At 39.8% G+C, this 22,790-nt stretch overlaps 1 protein-coding gene across 3 annotated transcripts in view; it reads right to left on the bottom strand.

The window, feature by feature from the left end:
• Positions 1-22,790, bottom strand: part of cstf3 (cleavage stimulation factor, 3' pre-RNA, subunit 3) — a 98,870-nt gene that overhangs the window by 18,338 nt on the left and 57,742 nt on the right. For 2 of the 3 annotated variants that reach the window (XM_072272789.1, XM_072272790.1), the window contains 5 exons: positions 4,283-4,315; positions 1,195-1,292; positions 1,027-1,093; positions 898-932; positions 667-793 (listed from right to left, as the gene is read on the bottom strand). In XM_072272789.1, the coding sequence (XP_072128890.1) occupies positions 667-793; positions 898-932; positions 1,027-1,093; positions 1,195-1,292; positions 4,283-4,315 (360 nt within the window). Of the gene's footprint in view, positions 1-666; positions 794-897; positions 933-1,026; positions 1,094-1,194; positions 1,293-2,568; positions 2,624-4,282; positions 4,316-22,790 lie in introns of those variants that run through there. The other variant, XM_072272791.1, reaches the window with a different exon arrangement.

Here is a 22,790-nt window from a genome sequence, read left to right as displayed (position 1 = left end):
GAAATTTACAGAGAAGGGTACGAAAAAAATCCAGTTCAGTTGGCAAAAATGTCTTGTTAATGAGAGAAGTCAGAGGAGTATGGCCAGGCTGGTTCAAGATGATAGGAAGGTGATAGTATCTGAAATAACTACGCATTACAACAGTGGTGTGAAGACCATCTTTGAATGAATAACACGTTGAACCTTGAAGTGGATGGGCGATAGTAGCAGAAGACCACAACCATTCTCAAAGGACATTGTGATAAATAAGCTTGCTCTTTGAAAGGGCCGTGACTTTTTTATTTTACATAGAGATACAGCGTGGTAACAGGCCCTTCTAGCTCAGTGAGCCTGCGTCACCCAATTATGCCCATGTGACCATTTAACCTACAAACCCTACGTACGTCTTTGGAATGTGGAACGGAACCGCAGCACCCGGGGAACAGACAATTAATATTCCCTACGCAATCATGGGGAAAACATAAAAACTTACAGAGAGCAGAGGAATTGAATTCGGGTCATTGGCGCTGTAATAGCAAACCACTACACTACTGTACTGCCCATAATAAACACTTGATTGAGTAGGCTTCATAGCTTGCCCTTGCTCAAGTAAAGAAGATATTCTAATTGGCTGTAAACCTTAACCTTCTCCCTCCACAGTATATTATCTGTGTCTAAAGATTTTACCTCTTCATATTTGTTATAATCTCGCCATAACTGTTCAATATTTATCATAGGGTTGACACAGCCTCGCTGATACACCCGGCGCACTGCTGTTATCCTTTGGTTCTCTGCATAGGATCCTACTGCCTCCCTGTCGGAAGTCATGTGGAAGCACGTTAGAGTGAACACAAGCTTTCTCTCTGAATAATTAAAGTCAGAATGAATGAACAAAATATAATAATATTCATTACTTACACTCCTTTCAGAAAGTTAATGTAATCAACCCAGATCTGCAAGAGATTATTAAAATTATTACAGTTTCAATTCACAAAGTATTTATAAAATCTTTTTAACAAGTTGCAGAATGGAAAAGAAAAGAATTACTTGGTAGGACATAATCTCCATGCCAATTTTATCCAAGGCAAAATCATAAGCTTGGGCCATCTTCTCCCTGCAGTGCAACAGATGAAGGAGTTATGGAACATTTTTTGACAGCTGGAAATAAAATTATTTTAAAAACTGAAAGCAAAGCTACAACACTTCAGCACTTACTTGTAACTAGGAAGTTTCCCTTTAGTTTCCCGTACATAAGCCAAATAACATTTCCATAGATCAATATGCAAAACCTTCATAAGACATCGCTGAAACAACTGAAAAAAAAAACAAATTAGAAATTTCTGAATGAGAAAAATTTTAAGACATATTTCTTACTGTTCTTTAGACCATAAATTATGCCATGATCAAGAGGTGCTGTGGCTAGCTCTCCTTAGAACTCTAGACATCTCTGCTTATAGAGCAAATATTGCAAGGACACATTTCCTGCTAGGAGCCCAACTCTATTGAACAAAGGTCTGTGTACTTGATTCATAGAATGTAAAACTCAAAAACATTTAATTTCATTCCAGTGCTGACAGTCTATTTAAGCTTCCTCCCACCCTTCTCTGATCTCTTTTCACTAAAATGGACTTTGCTTTTTTTTTGTTCTAAGGGTTTTTTAAAATCAAAAAAAAAAGTGTACAATTTATGTTTATCTTGCCAATCCCCACCACCCAGGCCACGATCTCTTCTTATTGCTGCCACCAGGAAGGAGGTACAGGAGCCTCAGGATCCACACCAGTAGGTTCAGAAACAGTTATTACATCTCAACCATCAGGCTCTTGAACCAGCGGGGATAACTTCGCTCACCCCATTACTGAAACGTTCCCACAAACTATGGATTCACTTTCATTGACTCTTCACCTCATGTTCTTAATATTTATTGTGTAGTCGCGTGCAAACACGCTACTAAAGAAACACACGGAGGCAGAGAGAGCTGAACTCAGAATGCCCTTACTGATACAAAATCGCGTGCTTAAATCTCCCCTCCCATGGGCCCCTGCGACCCGCGGGGCAGACGTGACGTCAGACTGTCCCTGGAAAGTCCACCCTGAGTGGATAGTTCCAAACGCTACCGCGTGTCTGCCCACAGCTCCCGGTGGCAATTCGAGTCCCGAGTGTGCAGGCCGCCACAATGGCTTATTTATCTATCTATCTATTTATTTATTATTATTATTTCTTTCTTTTTCTAATTGCACAGTTTGCTGTCTTTTGCAAACTGGATGAATGCCCGAGTTGATGCGGTCTTTCACTGATTCTATTATGGCTTTTACTCGATTATGGGTTCATTGGGTTTGCCCACAGGAAAATGAATCTCAGCGTTGTATATGGTGACATACAGTGCCTATAAAAAGTATTCACCCCCCCCCACCCGAAGCTTTCGTGTTTTAGTTTTGCAACATTGAATCACAGTGGATTTAATTTGGCGTTTTTTTTACACTGATCAACAGAAATGACTCTTTTGTGTCAAAATGAAAACAAATTTCTACAAATTGGTGTAAATTTATCACAATTATTAAGCACAAAATGATTGATTGAATTATTACTCACCCCCCTTCGTCAGTACTTAGTAGATGTTCCTTTGGCAGCAATTACAGCCTTGAGTCTGTGTGTATAGGTCTTTATCAGCTTTGCACAACTGGACACTGCAATTTTTCCCCATTTTTCTTTACAAAACTGCTCAAGCTTTGTCAGATTGCATGAGGATCGTGAGTGAACAGCCCTTTCTTTACAAGTCCAGTCACTTAATTAGTTAAATGGAAATCTGTTTTTGGAGATCAGCTGTGTGCAGTCAAGGTGTTTCAATTGATTGTAATAAAAATACACCTGTATCTGGAAGGTCCAACTGCTGGTCAGTCAGTATCCTGGCAAAAACTACACCATGAAGACAAAACGCAAACATGAGGAAATCTGCAGATGCTGGAATTTCAAGCAACACACATAAAAGTTGCTGGTGAACGCAGCAGGCCAGGCAGCATCTCTAGGAAGAGGTACAGTCGACGTTTCGGGCCGAGACTCTTCATCAGGACTAACTGAAAGAAGAGCTAGTAAGAGATTTGAAAGTGGGAGGGGGAGGGGGAGATCCGAAAACCCTGTTTTCTCCTATCATTTTAGATCTCTGCCTTCCACTTTCAAATCTCTTACTAGCTCTTCTTTCATTTAGTCCTGACGAAGGGTCTCGGCCTGAAACGTCGACTGTACCTCTTCCTAGAGATACTGCCTGGCCTGCTGCATTCACCAGCAACTTTTATGTGTGTTCCATGAAGACAAAAGTACACTCCAAGCAACTCTGCAAACAGGATACTGAAAAGTCAGGAGATGGATACAAGAAAATTTTCAAGTCACTGAATATCCCTTGGATATTCCTTGAATATCCCAGTTAAGTCAATCATTAAGAAATGGAAAGAATATGGCACAGCTGTAAATCTGCCTGGATCAGACTGTCCTCAAACACTGTTTGACCGTGCAAGAAGGGGACTAGTGAGGGAGGCCACAAAGAGACCTATGACAACTCTGGAGGAGGTACAAGCTTCAGTGGCTGAGGTGGAAGAGTTGTAGAGCGTACAACAACAGTTGCCTGGGTGCTTCACCAGTCACAACTTTATGGGAGAGTGGCAAAGAGAAAGCCACCGTTGAAAAAAACTCAGATGAACTCTCAGCGAGAGTTTTGCAGAAGGCATTGTGGGAGACTTGAAGTCAGCTGGAAGAAGGTTCTATGGTCTGATGAAACCAAATTTGAGCATTTTGACCATCAGACTAAAAGCTATATCTGGCATAAGCCAAACGTTGCACATCATCAAAAACACACCATCCCTACCATGAAGCATGGTGGTGACTACATCATGCTCTGGGGATGTTTCACTGCAGCAGGCTCTGGAAGGCTTGTGAGGATAGAGGGTAAAATAAATGCAGCAAAATACAGGGAAATCATGGAGGAAAACTTGAAGCAGACTGCAAAAGAACTGCAATTTGGCAGAAGATTTGTTTTCCAGCAAGACAATGATCCCAAGCATAAACCCAAAGCTACACAGGAATGGCTTAAAAACAACAAAGTTAATGTCCTGAAGTGGCCAAGTCAGAGTCCAGACCTCAATCCAACTGAGAATTTGAAAAGGGTTGTTCACTCACAATCTCCATGAAATCTGACAAAGCTCAGATAAGCGAACATGTTAGCTTGCAGTGACTAACTAACTAACCATAAAGTACGCCTGGCTCCTTTCCTTCTAGTGTTTTAGTGGGATAACAATTAAAACCTGTAGCTTACCTTCTCGACTTTGTCGTAGTTTTTTGCTTTTATCTGTAGCAACCAAAAAAAAGATTCATTACATTTTCCATAAGTGAGGAGAAACTCTGTCTTAAAAAGAATAGCAGTTCCACACAGAGAACTCCCTGTGGTTAAATTTTGACATAGAAGGCAACATTATAAAAGAAAAAGATATTTAACGAGGATTCAAATTAGCATGGCAGTGATAGAGATATTTAGTGTCATTATATATAAGGTAGGAAGGATATAAAGTTTGCTTATTCATTAAGATACTTTAATAACTCAAAATACCAAAAGAAAAATAAGATGAAAAAAAAGATGAAATAAAGATCTAAAACTGGTTCTAAATCATTTAACTTGGAAGTTATTGAATTGTATAGCATAGAAACAGGCCCTCAGCCCACCATGTCTACATTCCACCATAATGCCTATCTGCACAAATCCTGCGTTAATTCAATACCTCTCCCTGCTCATTCAATGATGGTTCCAGATGCACCTTAAAAAATGTTATGGCCTGTACTCCAGCACCTCCTCTGGCAGCTCATTCCATATACAAATAGCTGTGTGTCAAAAATTTCTCTCTCAGATCTGCTATAAAACCATCCCCTTACACCTATGACACAGCCACCACAGGAAACAGGCACTAGCTATCCACCCTACCCATCCCTCTCATAATTATGTACCTCTATCATGACTCCTCTCAGCCTCCTTTACTCAGAGAAGATAGACCCATCGCCTCCTATCTTTTTTGTAACTCTAATCATCCAATCTAAGCAATATTTTGGTGAATCTTTTCTGCACCCTCTCCCAAGCTTAATCACATCCCTCCTATAGTGTGGCGATACACAATACTCCAAGTGCTGCCTAATGAACAATTTGTACAACTGTAACGTAATATCCCAACTCTTGACTGATGGCTGATGAGAGAAAGTACACCATACCTGTCACCAGCCTGGCTACCTGTGCTGACATTTTCAGGGATCTCTGTACTTGTATCCCAAGGTCTCTCTGTTCAGCAACACTTCCCAGCCATTTGCTGTGTATGACCTGCCCTGGCTTAACATCCCGAAATGCATCACTTTACACTTGTCTGAGTTTAACTCCATCTGCTATTCCCTTGCCCACTTTCCCAGTTAATCTCTATCCTATTGCAACCTTAGACAAGCTCCTTCACTGTCCATTATATCACCAATATTGGTGTAATCTACAAACCTACTTTTCAAATCGCCTACATTCCCATCCAGGTTATTTATATATTTGACAAACAACAGAGTCAGAAGTGATCTTTGCAGTATACCACTGGTTAGTCCCCCAATGAGAAAAATATCAGTCCTCCACTGCCACCTACCACAAACCCAATTCTGTATCTAATTTGATAGATCACTCTGGATCTCATATATTCTAATCTCTAGGTCAGCCTACTGTGTGGAATCTTGTCATTAATGTCCCTGTACATAATGTTTACTACCCTATCCTCATTAATCCACTTCCTCACCTCCTCAAAAAATCCCAAATTCCTGAGACATGATTTATCAGTCATTGTACTTCCAAATGAAAATAAATCCTGCCCTTCAGAATTCCTTCCAATAACTTTCACACCACTGATGTAGGACTCACTGGCCCGACATTCCCTGGCTTATCCATTATCATGCATCAAAACCAGTTGAAATATAAAAATAATTTTATGTAGGAATGCTTTAGAATATCTTAATTACATTTACATGCTCTGAAAGAAGTCGTGAAGTTCACACCAGTGAGGCACATTTCTCAGCCACCGCCCAGTTTGCATGCCAATACTGCAGTGGAGGCCTATAAAGGTCAGACAGCTGCAATGCTGCTCCAAAAATTGCAATTTGATTCTGACAGAACCCAAAACCCTATAAAGTTCAAACTAAAGATCACAGATTGGAGGATGATTATATACAACTGGATTATATTTTACTGTGCTCTAGTTATCAAAGAAAATCTGGAATTTAACTTACTACTGAAATATTAATGTGCCGCTGTAGCAGGTGAAAATTTGTAGTAGGTGTAAATTATTTTCCTGAATGCATTTCTCTTTCCCAGATGAATATACAGGGTTTGCTTCTACCTCCTCTGGGACAGAGAATTCCTGATCTCAACTACACTCCATATTAGAAATGATTTTTGTCTCATTCCCTTTTGATCTTTTGTCCAGAATACTGTATATAAATCTGCATTTTCTGGACCACCCATTGATGAGAACAACTTCCCTATATCATCCTCTATCTAACCATCAGAACCTTATACAGATGTGCAGCCTACGCTCAATATTCTTTGCGTCAACCTCACTTTTCCTGGGCTAAACTTACAGCTGAAAATCCTCAGCCCTAGAACCATATCTGCGCCCCTTCTGAGACTTTCAGAACATTCCTGGAATTTGATAACCAAAATTTGAATGCAGTTCTCCAGCTGTGCCCTTTAAACAAGTTCATTGTTCCTGCTTTTGAACTCAATGCTTCAATTTATTGAGGTAATAACCCATAACACTGCCTATGCCATGCAAGATTAAAATAATTAATATCATCACTACTTTATGAAGACTTGAATTTTAAAAATACAAGCTAAATCAGTCATGTTTTAATCTTCCTTTATGGAGGGATTGGAGTGAAGGTGTCAAACAGATCAAGTAGTTTAACATAATAAACATTAGTTTGGATGAAGAGGCATTTAATCAGAAATGTTAATTTTGTTTCTCTCTCCAAAGATGTGGGCTAATAAAGTCATTCAGTTACACAGAAGAAATCATTTGGACATCACATCTATGACAACCTCTTTTGTCCCATTCACTAACCCCATTTACCTGTATTAGGGTTGTATCTTTCTACGCCTTGCCTGTTTAAGTGTTTGAGTAGAAGCCTCTGAAGTATAGCATTTTATCTGATTTCCTCACCTCCTCTGGCACTGCATTCTATACATCAAATATGTTCTATGTGAAAAACTTCCCCCTAAAATCCTTTAAATCTTCTCCCTCTCACCTTAAAACTGTACCTTTTGTTTTGATAGATGTACCATGGGTAAAAGATGTCGACTATCTATGTCTCTCACAATCTAACATACTTTTATCTGGTGATCTTGCCAGATAAGATTTGGATAACCTGGTTTTCTCTAGAATAGGGGTTCCCAATCTTTTTTACATCACGGACCCTTACCATTAACCGAGTGGTCCTTGGACGCCAGATTTAGAAGCCCAGCTCTACAGAATACAAGTCCAACCTGTCCAATCTCTCTCCATGTGCAAAGTCCTCTGCACTCTCTCCAGTGCAATCACATATTTCTTATGGTGTGATGACCAGAACTACATACAATACTCGAGATGTGGTCTAGCATTTGGCATTAAGTTGCTGTTTAATAACTAACTTTTATCTTCTTTGTCGTCTTACGATCAGCTAAACATCTCCAACAGGTTCTGCTGATTTTTCAAAATTTTCAGCAGCTAGTGCTTTTGTTTTTGTGTTAATATCTCAGAACTTGTGTCCTGGGGCCAATAAATATATCAATTTCTAATGAAGTACAGTGTCCAGCTATCTGGGCTTTGTACATTAAATTGAATTTATTTAAATTTTACACCCATCTCGCAACGTGAGGGAGTAAAAATCTGTGTGTTGTGACACCATCACAATGTACAGACATGTGAATTTAAAAGTCTACTGGCTTGTAGAAGGAAGCTGTCCCATAGCCTGTTGGTCCTGGCTTTAATGCCATGGTACCGTTTGCCAGATGGAAGCAGCTGGAACAGTTTATAGTCATAGTCATACTTTATTGATCCCGGGGGAAATTGGTTTTTGTTACAGTTGCACCATAAATAATTAAATAGTAATAAAACCATAAATAGTTAAATAGTGATATGTAAATTATGCCAGGAAATAAGTCCAGGACCAGCCTATTGGCTCACGGTGTCTGACCCTCCAAGGGAGGAGTTGTAAAGTTTGATGGCCACAGGCAGGAATGACTTCCTATGACGCTTTGTGTTGCATCTCGGTGGAATGAGTCTCTGGCTGAATGTACTCCTGTGCCCAACCAGTACATTATGTAGTGGATGGGAGACATTGTCCAAGATGGCATGCAACTTGGACAGCATCCTCTTTTCAGACACCACCATCAGAGAGTCCAGTTCCATCCCCACAACATCACTGGCCTTACGAATAGTTGGGGTGACTGGTGTCCCCGATGATCTTCCAGGCCTTCTTTACACACCTGCTGCTGTAAATGTCCTCAGTGGAGGCAAGTTCACACCCACGTATGCGCTGGGCTGTCCGAATCACTTTCTGCAGTGCCCAGCCATCAAGGTTGGTGCAGTTCCCGTACCAGGTGGTGATACAGCCAGTCAGGATACTCTCATGGCGGCCCTTTAGAAGGCCTTGAGGACTTGAGCGCTCATGCGAACTTCTCCAGCCGCCTGAGGTGGAAGAGACGCTGTTGTGATTTTTTTTTGCCACACAACTGGTGTGTACAGTCCAGGTGAAACCTTACCTCAAACATCTGAAATGCAATATGCCCACATCTTCACTGAACAACTGCTAGTTGTTTCAGATTTCTAACAGATACTGTTCTTTGTATAGTGAATTTTCATTGGTGTAGGACCAATTCTGGATCATTGTTCACAGCTTGGGTCTGGCAGGAAAAGCTAAGGTTTAACTTGAGTTTTGCAGTACAGGAGGAATCATCTGCTAACTGGCAGCTCAAACCAACATACAACCTAGAAATAAACCTTGTGTTTCTTCAAGAAAGAAAGAAAAAGATAGGCTCTTAACATTGCTTCTGACTTTCAGGTCTTAAGAAAATGAGAACTTTGTCTTTGCTAACTAACTCATCTATAAAAATGAAGTTATATAAGCAATAAATTTATGGACTCATTGGTCTCCAATGTCAAACACAATAGAACATGAGGACTCCAACATAATTTTATTAACGTTTTATTTTATCATTCGATTTCTTACAAAGTACTTGGATTTTACTTTTCCCCAAAAGGGAACTCCTTTGGGAAGCAAAAGCACAGAGTTGGAGTAATTAAGTTTTTATACATTGCAGCTGAGAAGTAGGAAGCGAGATGCTACATTGCCTCCTGGTAGTCCCAATTATAAAGACAGTATATAGAAATTTACAACAGAAGACACAAAATGCCTAACTCTTGGAACATTCAAAACCCTGACTTAAAAATTCCACAAAGAGGAAAGAATGCCAATAATTTTCAATCAACAACAGGAAATGCAGAATAGATTTCTCCGAAGAATGATCAGCTTGTAATGTAATCAGGGTTAAGGGCCTTAAAAGGGCTTTTGTGCCTTAAAGTTCCATTGAGACTATATAAAAGTGCCAGAAAAGCTCTTCTGATGCTTTCCCCTATGATATAGGAACACTGTGCAATTCTCCTCACTTTGCAGATATTCTGTGAAAACGTCTCAACATCTTTTGGTCTCCTTCTGAACCTTAAAACATTCATGGTGTAGAATTAAATTTTCTTTAATAATCACCAGTGTATTTTGTCTCACTCTAAGACCTCCAATGCCTTTATTAGCACGTGTTATATGCTTCACTATATTTTGAGGGATCATAACAGAATTTGAAGATACTGTCTGACATTAACTAGACTTACTAGTCTGGAGGATATATCACAGATTTGATTAAAACAATAGTAGAGTTTTATTTTATCAAGGTCATGCAAGGAAATTATTGCAGGTCCCTTCAACATAAAGAGTTCTCTTCACATACTGTAAATCTTAGGTAGGAGACTCATCACAACATTGTACAAGGAGTATCTATTGTTTCTGGAGATCATGCTTTTCTTAAAACCAGAATTTTTCTCCTTTGACTTTCCTTGAATCATGAGAATCTGCAGTAAGGATTCAGTGAATGGAACCAGTGAGCAAAACTCCAAGGGATAACTTCTCTGCCTTTGGTTCAACATGCTAACATTACTGCTGGAGCTCTTGCAAAAAAAAAATCCACCAAGGAGTCTTAAAAACTCACAGGCTCTTCTGAACATTGTCAGTCAGATTCTATAAAGAAACTCTAAAATACTAAATCCCTTTAATTCAAAATTCAAGACTGCTTAATGTCATTTCTAGTTTACAAGTGTAAACAAGAACAAAATAATTGTTGAAGCAGCACAAAAAAACACAATAAGACAAAGAATACAATAATAAAAAACACAATAAATATAAATACATGAGAATGTATACATATGGTAGGTCGATTGCATAGACAAAGTGATGCTAGGCACAGAAGTGTCAGTACATACGGTGACAGAAGAAATTATCAAGAAGTGGTGGTTGGGGGATGGTGGAGAATGATAACACAACAGATTCCATTGTTACATTCCCTTGAGTCAGCAGAATATACTTTCCCTGCAACGTAACCCCAATGTGATACCCGGGAATGCTCATATCATCTGATGCACTATTTTTCATGCAATAATCTTTGTGTCTAACTAGATAAGACCATAAAGACATAGGAAGAGAATTAGGCCATTAGGCCCATCAAGTCTGGTCTGCAGTCCATCATGGCTAATTTATTATTCTCAACACCATTCTCCCCACAACCATTGACACCCTTATTAATCAAGAACCTATCAACCTCCACTTTAAAATTACCCAATGTCTTGGCCTCCACACAGCTGTCTGTGGCAATAAATTCCAGATTCACCACCTCTAGCTAAAGAAATTCCTCCTTATCTCTGTTCTAAAGGGACATCTTGTTGAGCAATCCAGAGCTTCTTGTGAATCACCATCTAAAGAATGAAATGAGCTGTGAATCGTGCAATACCTGGATACATTTCAGTCTGAAGCTACTCACAGAACGGGCATCACAATTCATTAACTCTTAACAGAAGCACTTTTTTCCATGTGTACAGTAGCGAACTCCAAATAACTAGAGCAATGAGGAAGAAATTCTCCTAGAAGACATCACTAGCTCAGAAGCATAAAGAGCATTACAGTAACGTGATGCTACTACAGCTCAGGGTGTCAGAGTTCAGAGTTCAGAGTTCAATTCCAGTGCCACCTGTAAGGAGTCTGTATGTCCTCCCCGTGACTGCATGGTTTTCTCCGAGTGCTCCGGTCTGGTTAGTAGGTTAATCGGTCATTGTAAATGGTCCTGTGATTAGGCTAGGGTAAAAAGGGTGGGTTGCTGGGCACTGCGGCTTGTTGGGCCGGAAGAGTCTGTTCTGCACTGTATCTCTATATAAAATAAATATAGGTAAACATACATGAACATGGAACAGTACAGCTCAGCCTACAATGTTGTTCTGAACCAACTAAATCAGTAATCAACCAAACTGATTTCCTCTGCCTACACAATGCCCATATCCTTGCATTTTCCTCATATTCGTGTCCCTAGCTAAACATTTCTTAAATGAGATGCCCCTCTCATCTCCTTTGAAATTACCCCCTTTCACTTTAAATGCACATCCTCTGGTATTAGCCCTTTCAACACTTGGGAAAAGACACTGTCTGACTGCTCGATCTATGCCTCTGATAACCTTATAAACATCTATCACATCTCCCCTCAGCCTCCACCGCTCCATCTCTACTACAAATCTATTCTTCAAAGATGATGTGCATTACAGTCAGCATTAGTCACGATGTGAAACTTCCACTGAGTTTACCTTTTACAGAAACGTGGGATTGAAGAATCTGCGTATCTCTCAAGATCTTGTAGTACTGATCTGAGTATCAATAATTAACAAAGAAAAAGTCCCTCAGCTGGACTCTAACTATCGTGGCTAGGTAGGTGTTTTAATAACCTGGACGGCATAGATTCCAAAAAAAAAGAGCCAGGCACCCTTGCAGAAGGATACTGAAATAACTTCTTCAATCATGTCAGTTATCCATGTTACAGATCTATATGAATTTCATTAGTACACTGTCAGAGGGAATGCAATCTGTGAATTGGGCTTTCTTTCCACTTTTTGTTCTTGGGATGTATAGTGACTTAGTCCAAAGATCAACCATGCCATTAGTTAATTGCCCAAAACACTTAGCAATCAAGGGTAATTCAGCGGAAACTGTCCCTCTCATTAGTTACATTAGATATAACTAACTGTCTTCATTAGTTAAATCTAAAGTCTCAGAAGGCTTTTAGCTTTAAGACTTTTGGTGTGGTTGTTGATGAAACTGTGTCCAAAAACAAAGCTTTTTTGGTTTTATACTCATTCATTCATTGTAGGGGTCAACAAAAGGCCAGGAAACATTTATGTTTATTTATTTAGAGATACAGAACAGAATTGGCCCTTCTGGCCCAACGAGCTGCCCAGCCAGCCAGCCAGCTATTTACCCTTGCCTAATCACAGGACAATACTGATTAACCTACAGATGGGTACACCATTGGAATGTAGGAGGAAACCTGTGGGGAGGACATAGAAACTCCTTACAGACGGCACTGGAATTGAACTCTGAACTCCTTCGCCCCGAGTTGTAATAGCGTCACGGTAACCACTAGGCTACCATGATGCCCTATTAGTCAGAGCAAGAGAGGCAGAGATTTCCAGGTGGAGTGTTGTAACAATTTTATACTTTCATAGTTATAGCACCATGACTGATATGTTTATTAATAAAGATTATTTACTGAACTGTATATAAATTTTTTAGCTATCATATTGGGATTTGAACTTGAAGTTCAGGTTGCGAATTGCTTATTAAGTAACGTGACAACTGTTCTACTGTTTCCACGGCAACAGCTTCTACATGCTTGAGCTGGAAGCCTATGTCGCACTCGCCGCCACAAATTAGCTTTCCCTTTCTGTTTTTGTCCTTTGAGACTAGAACATGAAGTCCTCCCTCATGGGAATGAGAGAAAGAGGTCAATAATGTCGACCAATTCATAGATCCATGGAGTTACTCAACCCTTTTTTTTTGGCTACCCAGCCTCGTCCCTAACCCTAAGATTCAGATGAAACTTTGTTCATAAGAAACTTTTTATGACAATAAGATCACCATGGTACAGGAGCCTACTTTTAAAGCAATTTCTTGTAGTTTACAAATATTTAAAGTGGGACTTGGTTGGTTCTGAGGAGCTTGCAGGAAAATAGTGAGATAGAGTTGTGCAGCACTTGCCGCGAGCCCGTATATCTGTAGGCCAGGGGTTGATTCTGATCTTTGGTTCTGTCTGCGTGCAGTTTGCATGCTCTTGCAGTAATTGCACATATGCTCCAGTTTCCTCCCATATCACAAGGATGTGCTGAATTTTAGGCTAATTGGCCACTGTAAGTTACAGTGGACCTCTGTGATAGGAGATCAAGGAGTGGATGGGCACCTGGAAAAGAACAGGAAATAAATGGGGAAAGGGATTACTGAGAACTGAGACTCAATGGACTGAGCAGTCTTCTTGTAGATCAAAAGGCAAAATGACAAGCATAATTTCTTGAAGGTGATAGGCCACGAAGAGTATCATACCAATTCCGGTCACTACACCTATGTGGTGGGCCAGATTGTTTGTTTCCATGCGATGGAAGGTAGATATCAGAATATTCTAAAGAAGTTGCCAAAAAGACTTAATTATGGCCCCACAAATGAGGAACTAGAGGGTTAGGCTAGCGACGATGCAGTTGCTGCACCTGGGGCAAAGAACATCAATAGGGGATGAGACACAGGTATTCCAAGATATGTCTAGTTTAGACAGGTTAACTAAAGAGAAACTGTTCCCACTTGTTGATGTCAAAAGAATGGGGTACACAAATTTAATAAGATGGGGGAAGATACAGTAGCACTGACAGGAAAAAATATTTTTATGCTGAAATGGTTATGACCTGAAATGCACTGCTAACAAGGTAGTATAGAATCAAACCACAATTTAAAAGGGAAATATTATAGAAACTTGTAGAGCTGAGTGATAGGATGAATGGGTTGGGGCCAAGAGGCTTCCGCTGTAACAATTCTAGTGATAAATCAGAAGTCACTTTCAATCATCAAAAGAGCAGATTCCCTACATCAAGCAACACACATCAACAGGCCAGGCAGCATCTCTAGGAAAAGGTACCCTCGGCCCGAAACGTCGACTGTACCTCTTCCTAGAGATGCTGCCTGGCCTGTTGCTTGAATTTCCAGCGTCTGCAGAATTCCTCGTGTTTGCGGTTCCTTACATCAACAAAGTTCCTGTCAGATAAATACGAGGACACACAGACTTTACTAGAGGTGGGACACATTCAATGCTTGGATAATTTAAATAAGTAACGATCAAATATAGAGAGTTAAAATTATTTCACAGACTTTTCATCATTTGAAAAGTTAACTATTTCTCTCCCTACAAATGCTGTCCATCTTACTGCACATTTTCTAGTTGTATTTTAGGTTCCAGCACCTGCAGCATTTTGCATTTGGGCTGATAAACAAAACTGGGAACAAGTGAGTGCCTGACCATTTGGCAAAGCAGCTTATTGCTGGAACTGTCCATTAAATGTGGTCTGGCTGTGGTGAGGAAGATCCTCTCTGTGTCAAATTGTTAACAACCTTGAATTCTTGGTGCCAAAATGAACTACCCTTCAGAGAACACGACTGTCACCATCTCTTGCTCGATTAAATCTTTATTCAGTAGGTGCATGGAGATACATTGGTATTTGTCCCAGTTCACCTTCAGCAGCATGACAGCAGAGGACTTTATGCTCTGGAGACTGTCCCCAGGGTTGCACACCAGTGAATGGTATTCTCAGCAGAAGGAACTGTCCATGATGTAGTACTACCAACAGGCAGGCACAAGGGCAGGAAGGTAAGCCTGGGATCAGGGTGGAGAGGGCACTCTGACATTCCAGTTAGGGAAATTATCTAAAGTAGAGTCTTGATAGTGGAGATGTCTAGGGTATTCTTCAACAGTTCATTTTTTTCTCTTTGGATCTTCTGGATATGTAGTCCTCCCACCCACCTCCCTTCCCTTTATCTTGCAGCTTTTTCTTTCCCACAGCTTTTCAACAATTTGTGTTTCTACTTCTTTGCATTATCTGAGTGATTTATTATCTAACATCGCATGTTGTTCTACCAAGTTATTATCAATGCTTTAACCGCCTCTTCATGCTGAGAATATAGCTGCTTTCCATATCCATTTGGTTTCGTGCTTTAATCTTCAGACATGAGTTGAACAATGGTTGTGGTATTTTGAGACTGTATGTGAGACAACCTCCAATTTACTAACGATGAATCATCTTGTTTCATATTTAGTAAGTAACATGGTTTGATAGTCCAAAGCAGTCAAGTTCAAAGAATGCCAGGATGATTGAAAACTTCAACTGAAGAATGAAATTGCTCCATTAATTGTGGATAATACTGCTCATTATCAATTTACAAATAAAGAAACAGTGTCAGCTGAAAGACGCAAACATTTCACAAGAACATCTCACTCCTCTGTCTTAATATTCTGCCATTCTCTGAGAACATTTCACATTAACTGTGAAAGGCAAAGGGGAAAAATTATTGATATACCTCTTTTCCTAACCTCAGGAGAACTAAGAGCGCTTTTCAGTCAATAAGTATTGTAGAAACGTTGTAACATTGAAAATACGTCAGTTCATTTACACACCACAAACTCCCTCACACGTCAACATAATAACAGGTAATCTTTTAATGTTGTTGTTGTGGGGATAAACATTAGGGATGCTAAAGAGCATTCCCCCGATCTTTAAAATTACACCAGGGAATTATTTTGTTTATATCCATCTACAGAAGCAGATGGTTTAAATATTTCATGAGGAAAACAGCACCCTCACTCAGGCCTGAGCCAATGGAGTACCATTTGAACCACGTTTCCTACGCTGATGTGAGAATGGTCACCACTGAGCTAATGTGACACAGCCTGCTGCCTCACACTACAGAGGTCACTTCCCATTTGAAATCTCACTTGTCAATATCCAAATGAATACTTTATTTTAAGAGGACAGCAATGTAGAGGATGCAGGTTCCAATTACCTTTCCCCATGGATAGAGGTGAATTGGAATAAATTAAGATCATTAGAGCACACTTCCACAACCAACATAACTATTACTTCTCATTGAATGTATTGCCCAGCAGGCGGCCTTTCTTCCCAATGTGCCCATACTATAAAGATAAGCTTTCAAAGTATTGTGGATATCTGCATATCAAGGGTTCTTCTAAATATTTAAATGAGTTTTGTTTGGCTCCACCACTCTTCCAAACAGCAAGTTCTAAACCACTACCTTTATAAACTACAGTACAGTACCATATTGGTGTGTCACTGTAGCATAGTGGCTAACACAATGCTATTACAGTTTGGAGTTCAATTCTAGTGCTGTCTTTAAGAAGTTTATGTTATCCCTGTGACCACATGGGTTTCGTCTGGTTGCTCTGGTTTCCTCCAGTTTCCTCCCACAGTGCAAAGACGTACTGGTTAGTAGGTTAATTGGTCATTGTAAATTGTCCTGTGATTAATAGGTGGGTTGCTGGGCCAGAAGGGCCTGTTTCTCATTGTACCTTTAAACAAATAAATACATATTACCTGTCCTCCAGCCAGCTGATGTCAGCCAGCCTGTAGCTGAACATGTTTGTTATAGCACCCATTAATCGTTTGGAAGGACCTTTCATATTAGGAGTCCTTAGAAGATTACAAAGCCCAGTAAGCTAGAGATAGATATAATTTCAATAGTGCAGAAGTCGGATCAACCTTAACCTACACACTTAGACTCAGTACAAGCTTCTCAAGATACTTCTCAAAAATTGAAAGCTGATGCCAGGTTGAGAAATAAGAGGACAAAAATAAATCAGAGATAAGGAGTGCCTTCAAATAAGAGCAGAAATAATATTGACACACATAAGAAATTGCAGATGCTGGAATCTGGAGCAAAAAACAAACCACTAGTGATTCAGTAAAGTATAAGAGGTCCGTATATGACCACTGGAAAGCTATCTCACATGCAAAGTGGAACTTCCAGACCAAACTTGAATCGCAGAAGGATCCTCGTTAGATGTGGCAGGACTTGAATGCCATCATCTTCTACAAAGCAAAACCAAGCAACATACAGAGCAGTTCATTTCCTTTTATGCTTGCTTTGACCAACAAAACAAGGTACCTTCATAAACCTCCACAGCCTCTAATGACATTATAATTTCAGTCTGAGGCCAACATGAGAGCATCCTTCAGGACAGTGAGTCCACAGAAAGCATCTGGCCCAGATGGTGTACCTGGCCAAATATTGGATCAACTAGCTTAAGTATTTAGAAATCTTCAACCTCTTGCTTTGGCAATCTGAAGCACCCACCTGCTTCAAGCAGGCTTCAATCATATCTGTGCCCAAGAAGAATGTGGTAACCTACCTTAATGACTACCGTCAAGTAGGACTTACATTCACTATGATGAAGTGCTTTGAGAAGCTGGTCATGAAGCATATCAATTCCTGCCCGAGGAGTCACTCGGATATAACCATATAACAATTACAGCACAGATACAGGCCATCTTGGCCCTTCTAGTCCGTGCCGAACTCTTACTCTCACCTAGTCCCACCGACCTACACTCAGCCCATAACCCTTCATTCCTTTCCTGTCCATATAGCTATCCAATTTAACTTTAAACGACAACATCGAACCTGCCTCAACCACTTCTGCTGGAAGCTCGTTCCACACAGCTACCACTCTGAGTAAAGAAGATCCCCCTCATGTTACCCCTAAACTTTTGTCCTTTAACTCTCAACTCATGTCCTCTTGTTTGAATCTTCCCCACTCTCAATGGAAAAAGCTTATCCACGTCAACTCTATCAATGCTCTTCATAATTTTAAACACCTCTATCAAGTCCCCCCTCAACTCTCTATGCTCCAAAGAATAAAGACCTAACTTGTTCAACCTTTCTCTGTAACTTAGGAGATGAAACCCAGGCAACATTTTAGTAAATCTCCTCTGTACCCTCTCAATTTTATTGACATCTTTCCTATAATTCAGTGACCAGAACTGTACACAATACTCCAAATTTGGCCTTACCAATGCCCTATACAATTTCAACATTACATCCCAACTCCTATACTCAATGCTCTGATTAATAAAGGCCAGCATACCAAAAGCCTTCTTCATCACCCTATCCACATGAGATTGCACCTTCAGGGAACTATGCACCATTATTCCTAGATGCCTCTGTTCTACAGCATTCTTCAATGCCCTACCATTTACCATGTATGTCCTATTTTGATTAGTCCTATCAAAATGTAGCACCTCACATTTATCAGCATTAAACTCCATCTGCCATCTTTCAGCCCACTCTTCCAACTATCCTAAATCTCTCTGCAAGCTTTGAAAACCTTCCTCATCATCCACAACGACACCTATCTTAGTATCATCTGCATACTTACCAATCCAATTTACCACCCCATCATCCAGATCATTAATATATATGACAAACAACATTGGACCCAGTACAGATCCCTGAGGCACACCGCTACACACTGTCCTCCAAGCTGACACACAGTTACCCACCACCACTCTCTGGCGCCTCCCATCTAGCCACTGCTGAATCCATTTTACTACTTCCATATTAATGCCTAACGATTGAACCTTCCTAACTAACCTTCCGTGTGGAACCTTGTCAAAGGCCTTACTGAAGGCCATGTAGACAACATCCACCGCTTTACCCTCGTCAACTTCCTTAGTAACCTTATCAAAAAATTCAATAAGATTCGTCAAACATGACTTTCCATGCACGAATCCATGTTGACTGTTCCTAATCAGACTCTGTCTATCCAGATAATTATATATACCATCTCTAAGAATACTTTGCATCAATTTACCCACCACTGACGTCAAACTCACAGGCCGATAATTGCCAGGTTTACTCTTAGAACCCTTTTTAAACAATGGAACCACATGAGCAATACGCCAATCCTCCAGCACCATCCCTGTTTCTAATGACATTTGAAATATTTTTGTCAGAGCCCCTGCTATTTCTACACTAACTTCCCTCAAGGTCCTAGGGAATATCTTGCCCGGACCCGGAGACTTATCCACTTTTATATTCCTTAAAGGCGCCTTATATTCCTTACTACAAATATCTGCTATCTCCTTACAAATTTGCTCCTCCAGTTCTCTATCCCCATTAGGTGGTCTATAATACACCCCTATAAGAGTCACAACACTTTTCCTATTCCTCAATTCCACCCAAATAGCCTCCCTAGACGAGTCCACTAATCTAGTGTGGATCCACACTAATTTGCTTACCCTTACAACAGGTCAACAGCACATGCCATTTCATTGGCTCTTCACTCAGCTCTGGAACATATGGACAATGAAGCTGCATACAACAGGATGCTCTTCAATGACTACAGCTCAGCATTAAACACTAGCATCCCTTTGAAACTTACCAATAAGCTCCAAGACCTAGGCTTCAATAACTCCTAGTGCAACTGGATCCACAATTTCCTCACTTACAGACCCCAGTCAGTAAGGACTGACATCTCCTCCACACTCATCATCAGCACAGATGCACCACAAGGCTGTATGCTTTGCCCCCTGTTCTAGTCCCTCAATACATGACTGTGAGGCTAAGTATAGCTCCAAAGCCATATTTAAGTTTACTGACATCACTATTGTTGCCAAAATTAAAAGTGGTGACAAATCAGCATGTAGGAGGGAGATTGAAAATCCGGCTGAGTGGTGTCACAACAACCACCTCTTAATTCAATGTCAGCAAAACCAAAGAGTTGATTACTGACTACAGGAGGAAGAAGCCAAAGGTCCATGTGCTAATCCTCATTAGGGGATTGGAGGTGAAGAGGGGCAGTAATTTAAAATTCCTTGGTGCTACCATATCAAAGGATCTGTTTTGGACCAGAATGCAAATGCCATTACAAAGAAGGTATGACAGCACCTCTACTTTCTGAGAAGCTTGCACAGATTTGGCATGTCATCTAAAACTCTGACAAACTTCTATAGATGCATAGTTTGAAAGTATCCTGACTGGTTGCATCATGACTTGGTACGGAAACACCAATGACCAGGAACAAAAAAGTACAGAAAGAGGTGGAATCCAACCAGTCCATCACAAGCAAAACCCTCCCCACCACTGAGCACATTTACAAGGGGTGTTGCCACAAGAAAGCAGCCTCCATCATTAAGGACCACCGCCATGCAGGCCATTCTCTCATTCGCTATTACCATGGAGTGAGAGGTTCAGGAGATCATCATGTTCAGGAACAGTTATTACCCTTCAACCATCAGACCCCTGAACCAGCTGGGATAACTTCACATAACTCAATGCTGAACTGTCTCGACAACCTACAGACTCACTTGCAATGACTCCACAACTCATGTACTCAGTATATGCACAATTTGTCTTCTTTTACACAGTGGTTGTTTATCGGCCTTATGCAAAGTTTTCATAAATTCTATTGTATTTCTTTATTTTCATCTAAATGCCTGCAAGAAAATGAATCTCAAGGATGTATATGTACTTTGATAATACATTTACTCTGACTGGAGGAATTCAGTAGGTCAAGTAGTATCTATAACATTGCAAAAACTATAAAAGACCTATTCTTGAAGTAAGACTTTATATACACTGAATGAAATTGTCACCATAAAATGATACAGAATTCTATAAAGCATTGAAAAATGGACTTAATCTACCTTGAAGTGAAAAATCATAACCTTGTAAAATATTTTATTTTAAAATAACCTACATTTGAAATACTTAAACAGTATCAATGCACACTCAAGGTACTTTGTTAGGGCCAGGTGGCTTGCTAAGCAGCATTATGGTTTAGCTAAACTCAGAACTCATGCATCAAAATGTTGCACTTTCACAGTACTTTGCAGCAAGGCAATTCATTAACAACTTGAATTTACATCAAAACAAAACCTATTTCTTGATTGTCAAAGAAAGTTGAAAACAGCACTGCCAATGGAGAAAGACTGAAATCAACATTCCAAGTAAATTTATTATCAAAGTACATGTATGTCACCATGTACAGTACTACCTTGATTCATTTTCTTGCAGGCATTTATGGACACCAGAAATCCCAAACCCAAGGCAGTTAGTTTCATGGAATAACATTGGCAAATACAGATAGTATCTCCACAATTTCTTCTGCAAAATCTGTGCCACACTATTTCCTTGTAGAAGACTAACAAATTCCCAAACACCCTACCTCCCACCAGACACTCCATTCACTGTAATTCAAGATAAGCAATATTAATGCTACTATTATAGTTAGTGACCTGAAAGTGCCAAGTATAACTTTTCTTGGCATGTTACAGCTCTTAACTCTCATATCCCAAATATATGTCATTTTCTCTAATAACAGCTACAGGAGCTGTTACAAAAATAAGAGTACAAAAATATACTAAAATGTTCAGTTCCCTTGGTTTTGTTCGTCAACAGTATCCCATGACCATGTTAGATTGAAGTTTAAAAGACCATGCTTCCTGAAGCAGCATAATTGCATTATGGATATCATACAGTCCTGCAGCAAATGTGGTTTAATAGTATTGTAAAAACTGCAGAAATTTATCATTATTTAGCTGAAATAGCATGATTAATAATATTCATACGATTGGCAGATTCAGTGCTTTCCTCCACCCAGACTAGTGTAAGTAACAGCTCAACAGTGTGCTGGAAGAACTCAGCAGTTCAAGCAACATCTGTGAGAGGAAAAGAACAATTAATGTTTCAGGTTAAAACCTTGCACCAGGGCCCAAACCATCAATTATTCCTTTCCTCCCACAGATACTGCTTGACCTGGAGTTCTTCCAGCAGATTGCTTATTGGTCCAGATTCCAATCTGCAGTCCCTTGTGTCTAATTAACAGCTCAGTTCATTTAAACCTTGCCATGAACAAATGTTATATCTGTGCATGCTTGAAATCAGCTGAGTCTTTTATAAAGTATTACCTGCACTCTGCAAGCATAGCAGACTGAAATATTTAAATTATTTTAAATATTTATCACCTTTGTCACCTCTTCCCTAGTATTTCATAAATTTAAAATACCTTATTAGTTTATATATAGAAATATCCAGAACCTAGCACACATTTAAGCAGCATTTCAGTAGTCATTCAAAAATTTACATCTTGTTACTGAAATGTAGTACAAAGTTAAATTTAAAGCAATCATGCACTGGCTATTGAATTAACCATTTTTTTTTTTAAAAGAGAAGGTCATGCAAGGCTATTATGTATGACAGAATGCAATACGAAATGTTACCCAAGGCTAGAGAAAGAGGATATGGTTTTATGATTGACACCTACAATTTATTTTGTCTTCACGGTTTCAATATACAAACCTTATTTATTCTTCGCTTCAAATTTTGGGCGTACTGCTAGCATAGTAAGCCAGGGAAGATGGGATTTAGAGCCAATCGAAAGATTAAACCACTGGCCTTTGAAAGGCATTGTCGGAAGAACTGAGAGAGGACTTTACTTTTTAATTTATTAATTAGTAATCTGGGAGCTTTCAACAAACCGAAGTTTATTTCCCATCCGATTGCCATTCAGAAGATGAACTGCTTCTTTAAAATGCTGCAGTCTTTTTTGAAGACAGAGGTGCTGTCAAGGAGGTGGTTCCAGGACT

The sequence above is a fragment of the Mobula birostris genome, chromosome 11 (assembly GCF_030028105.1).
Source record: "Mobula birostris isolate sMobBir1 chromosome 11, sMobBir1.hap1, whole genome shotgun sequence".
In the NCBI taxonomy this organism is placed as follows: Eukaryota; Metazoa; Chordata; class Chondrichthyes; order Myliobatiformes; family Myliobatidae; genus Mobula; species Mobula birostris.
This window is presented reverse-complemented; position numbering and strand designations above follow the sequence as displayed.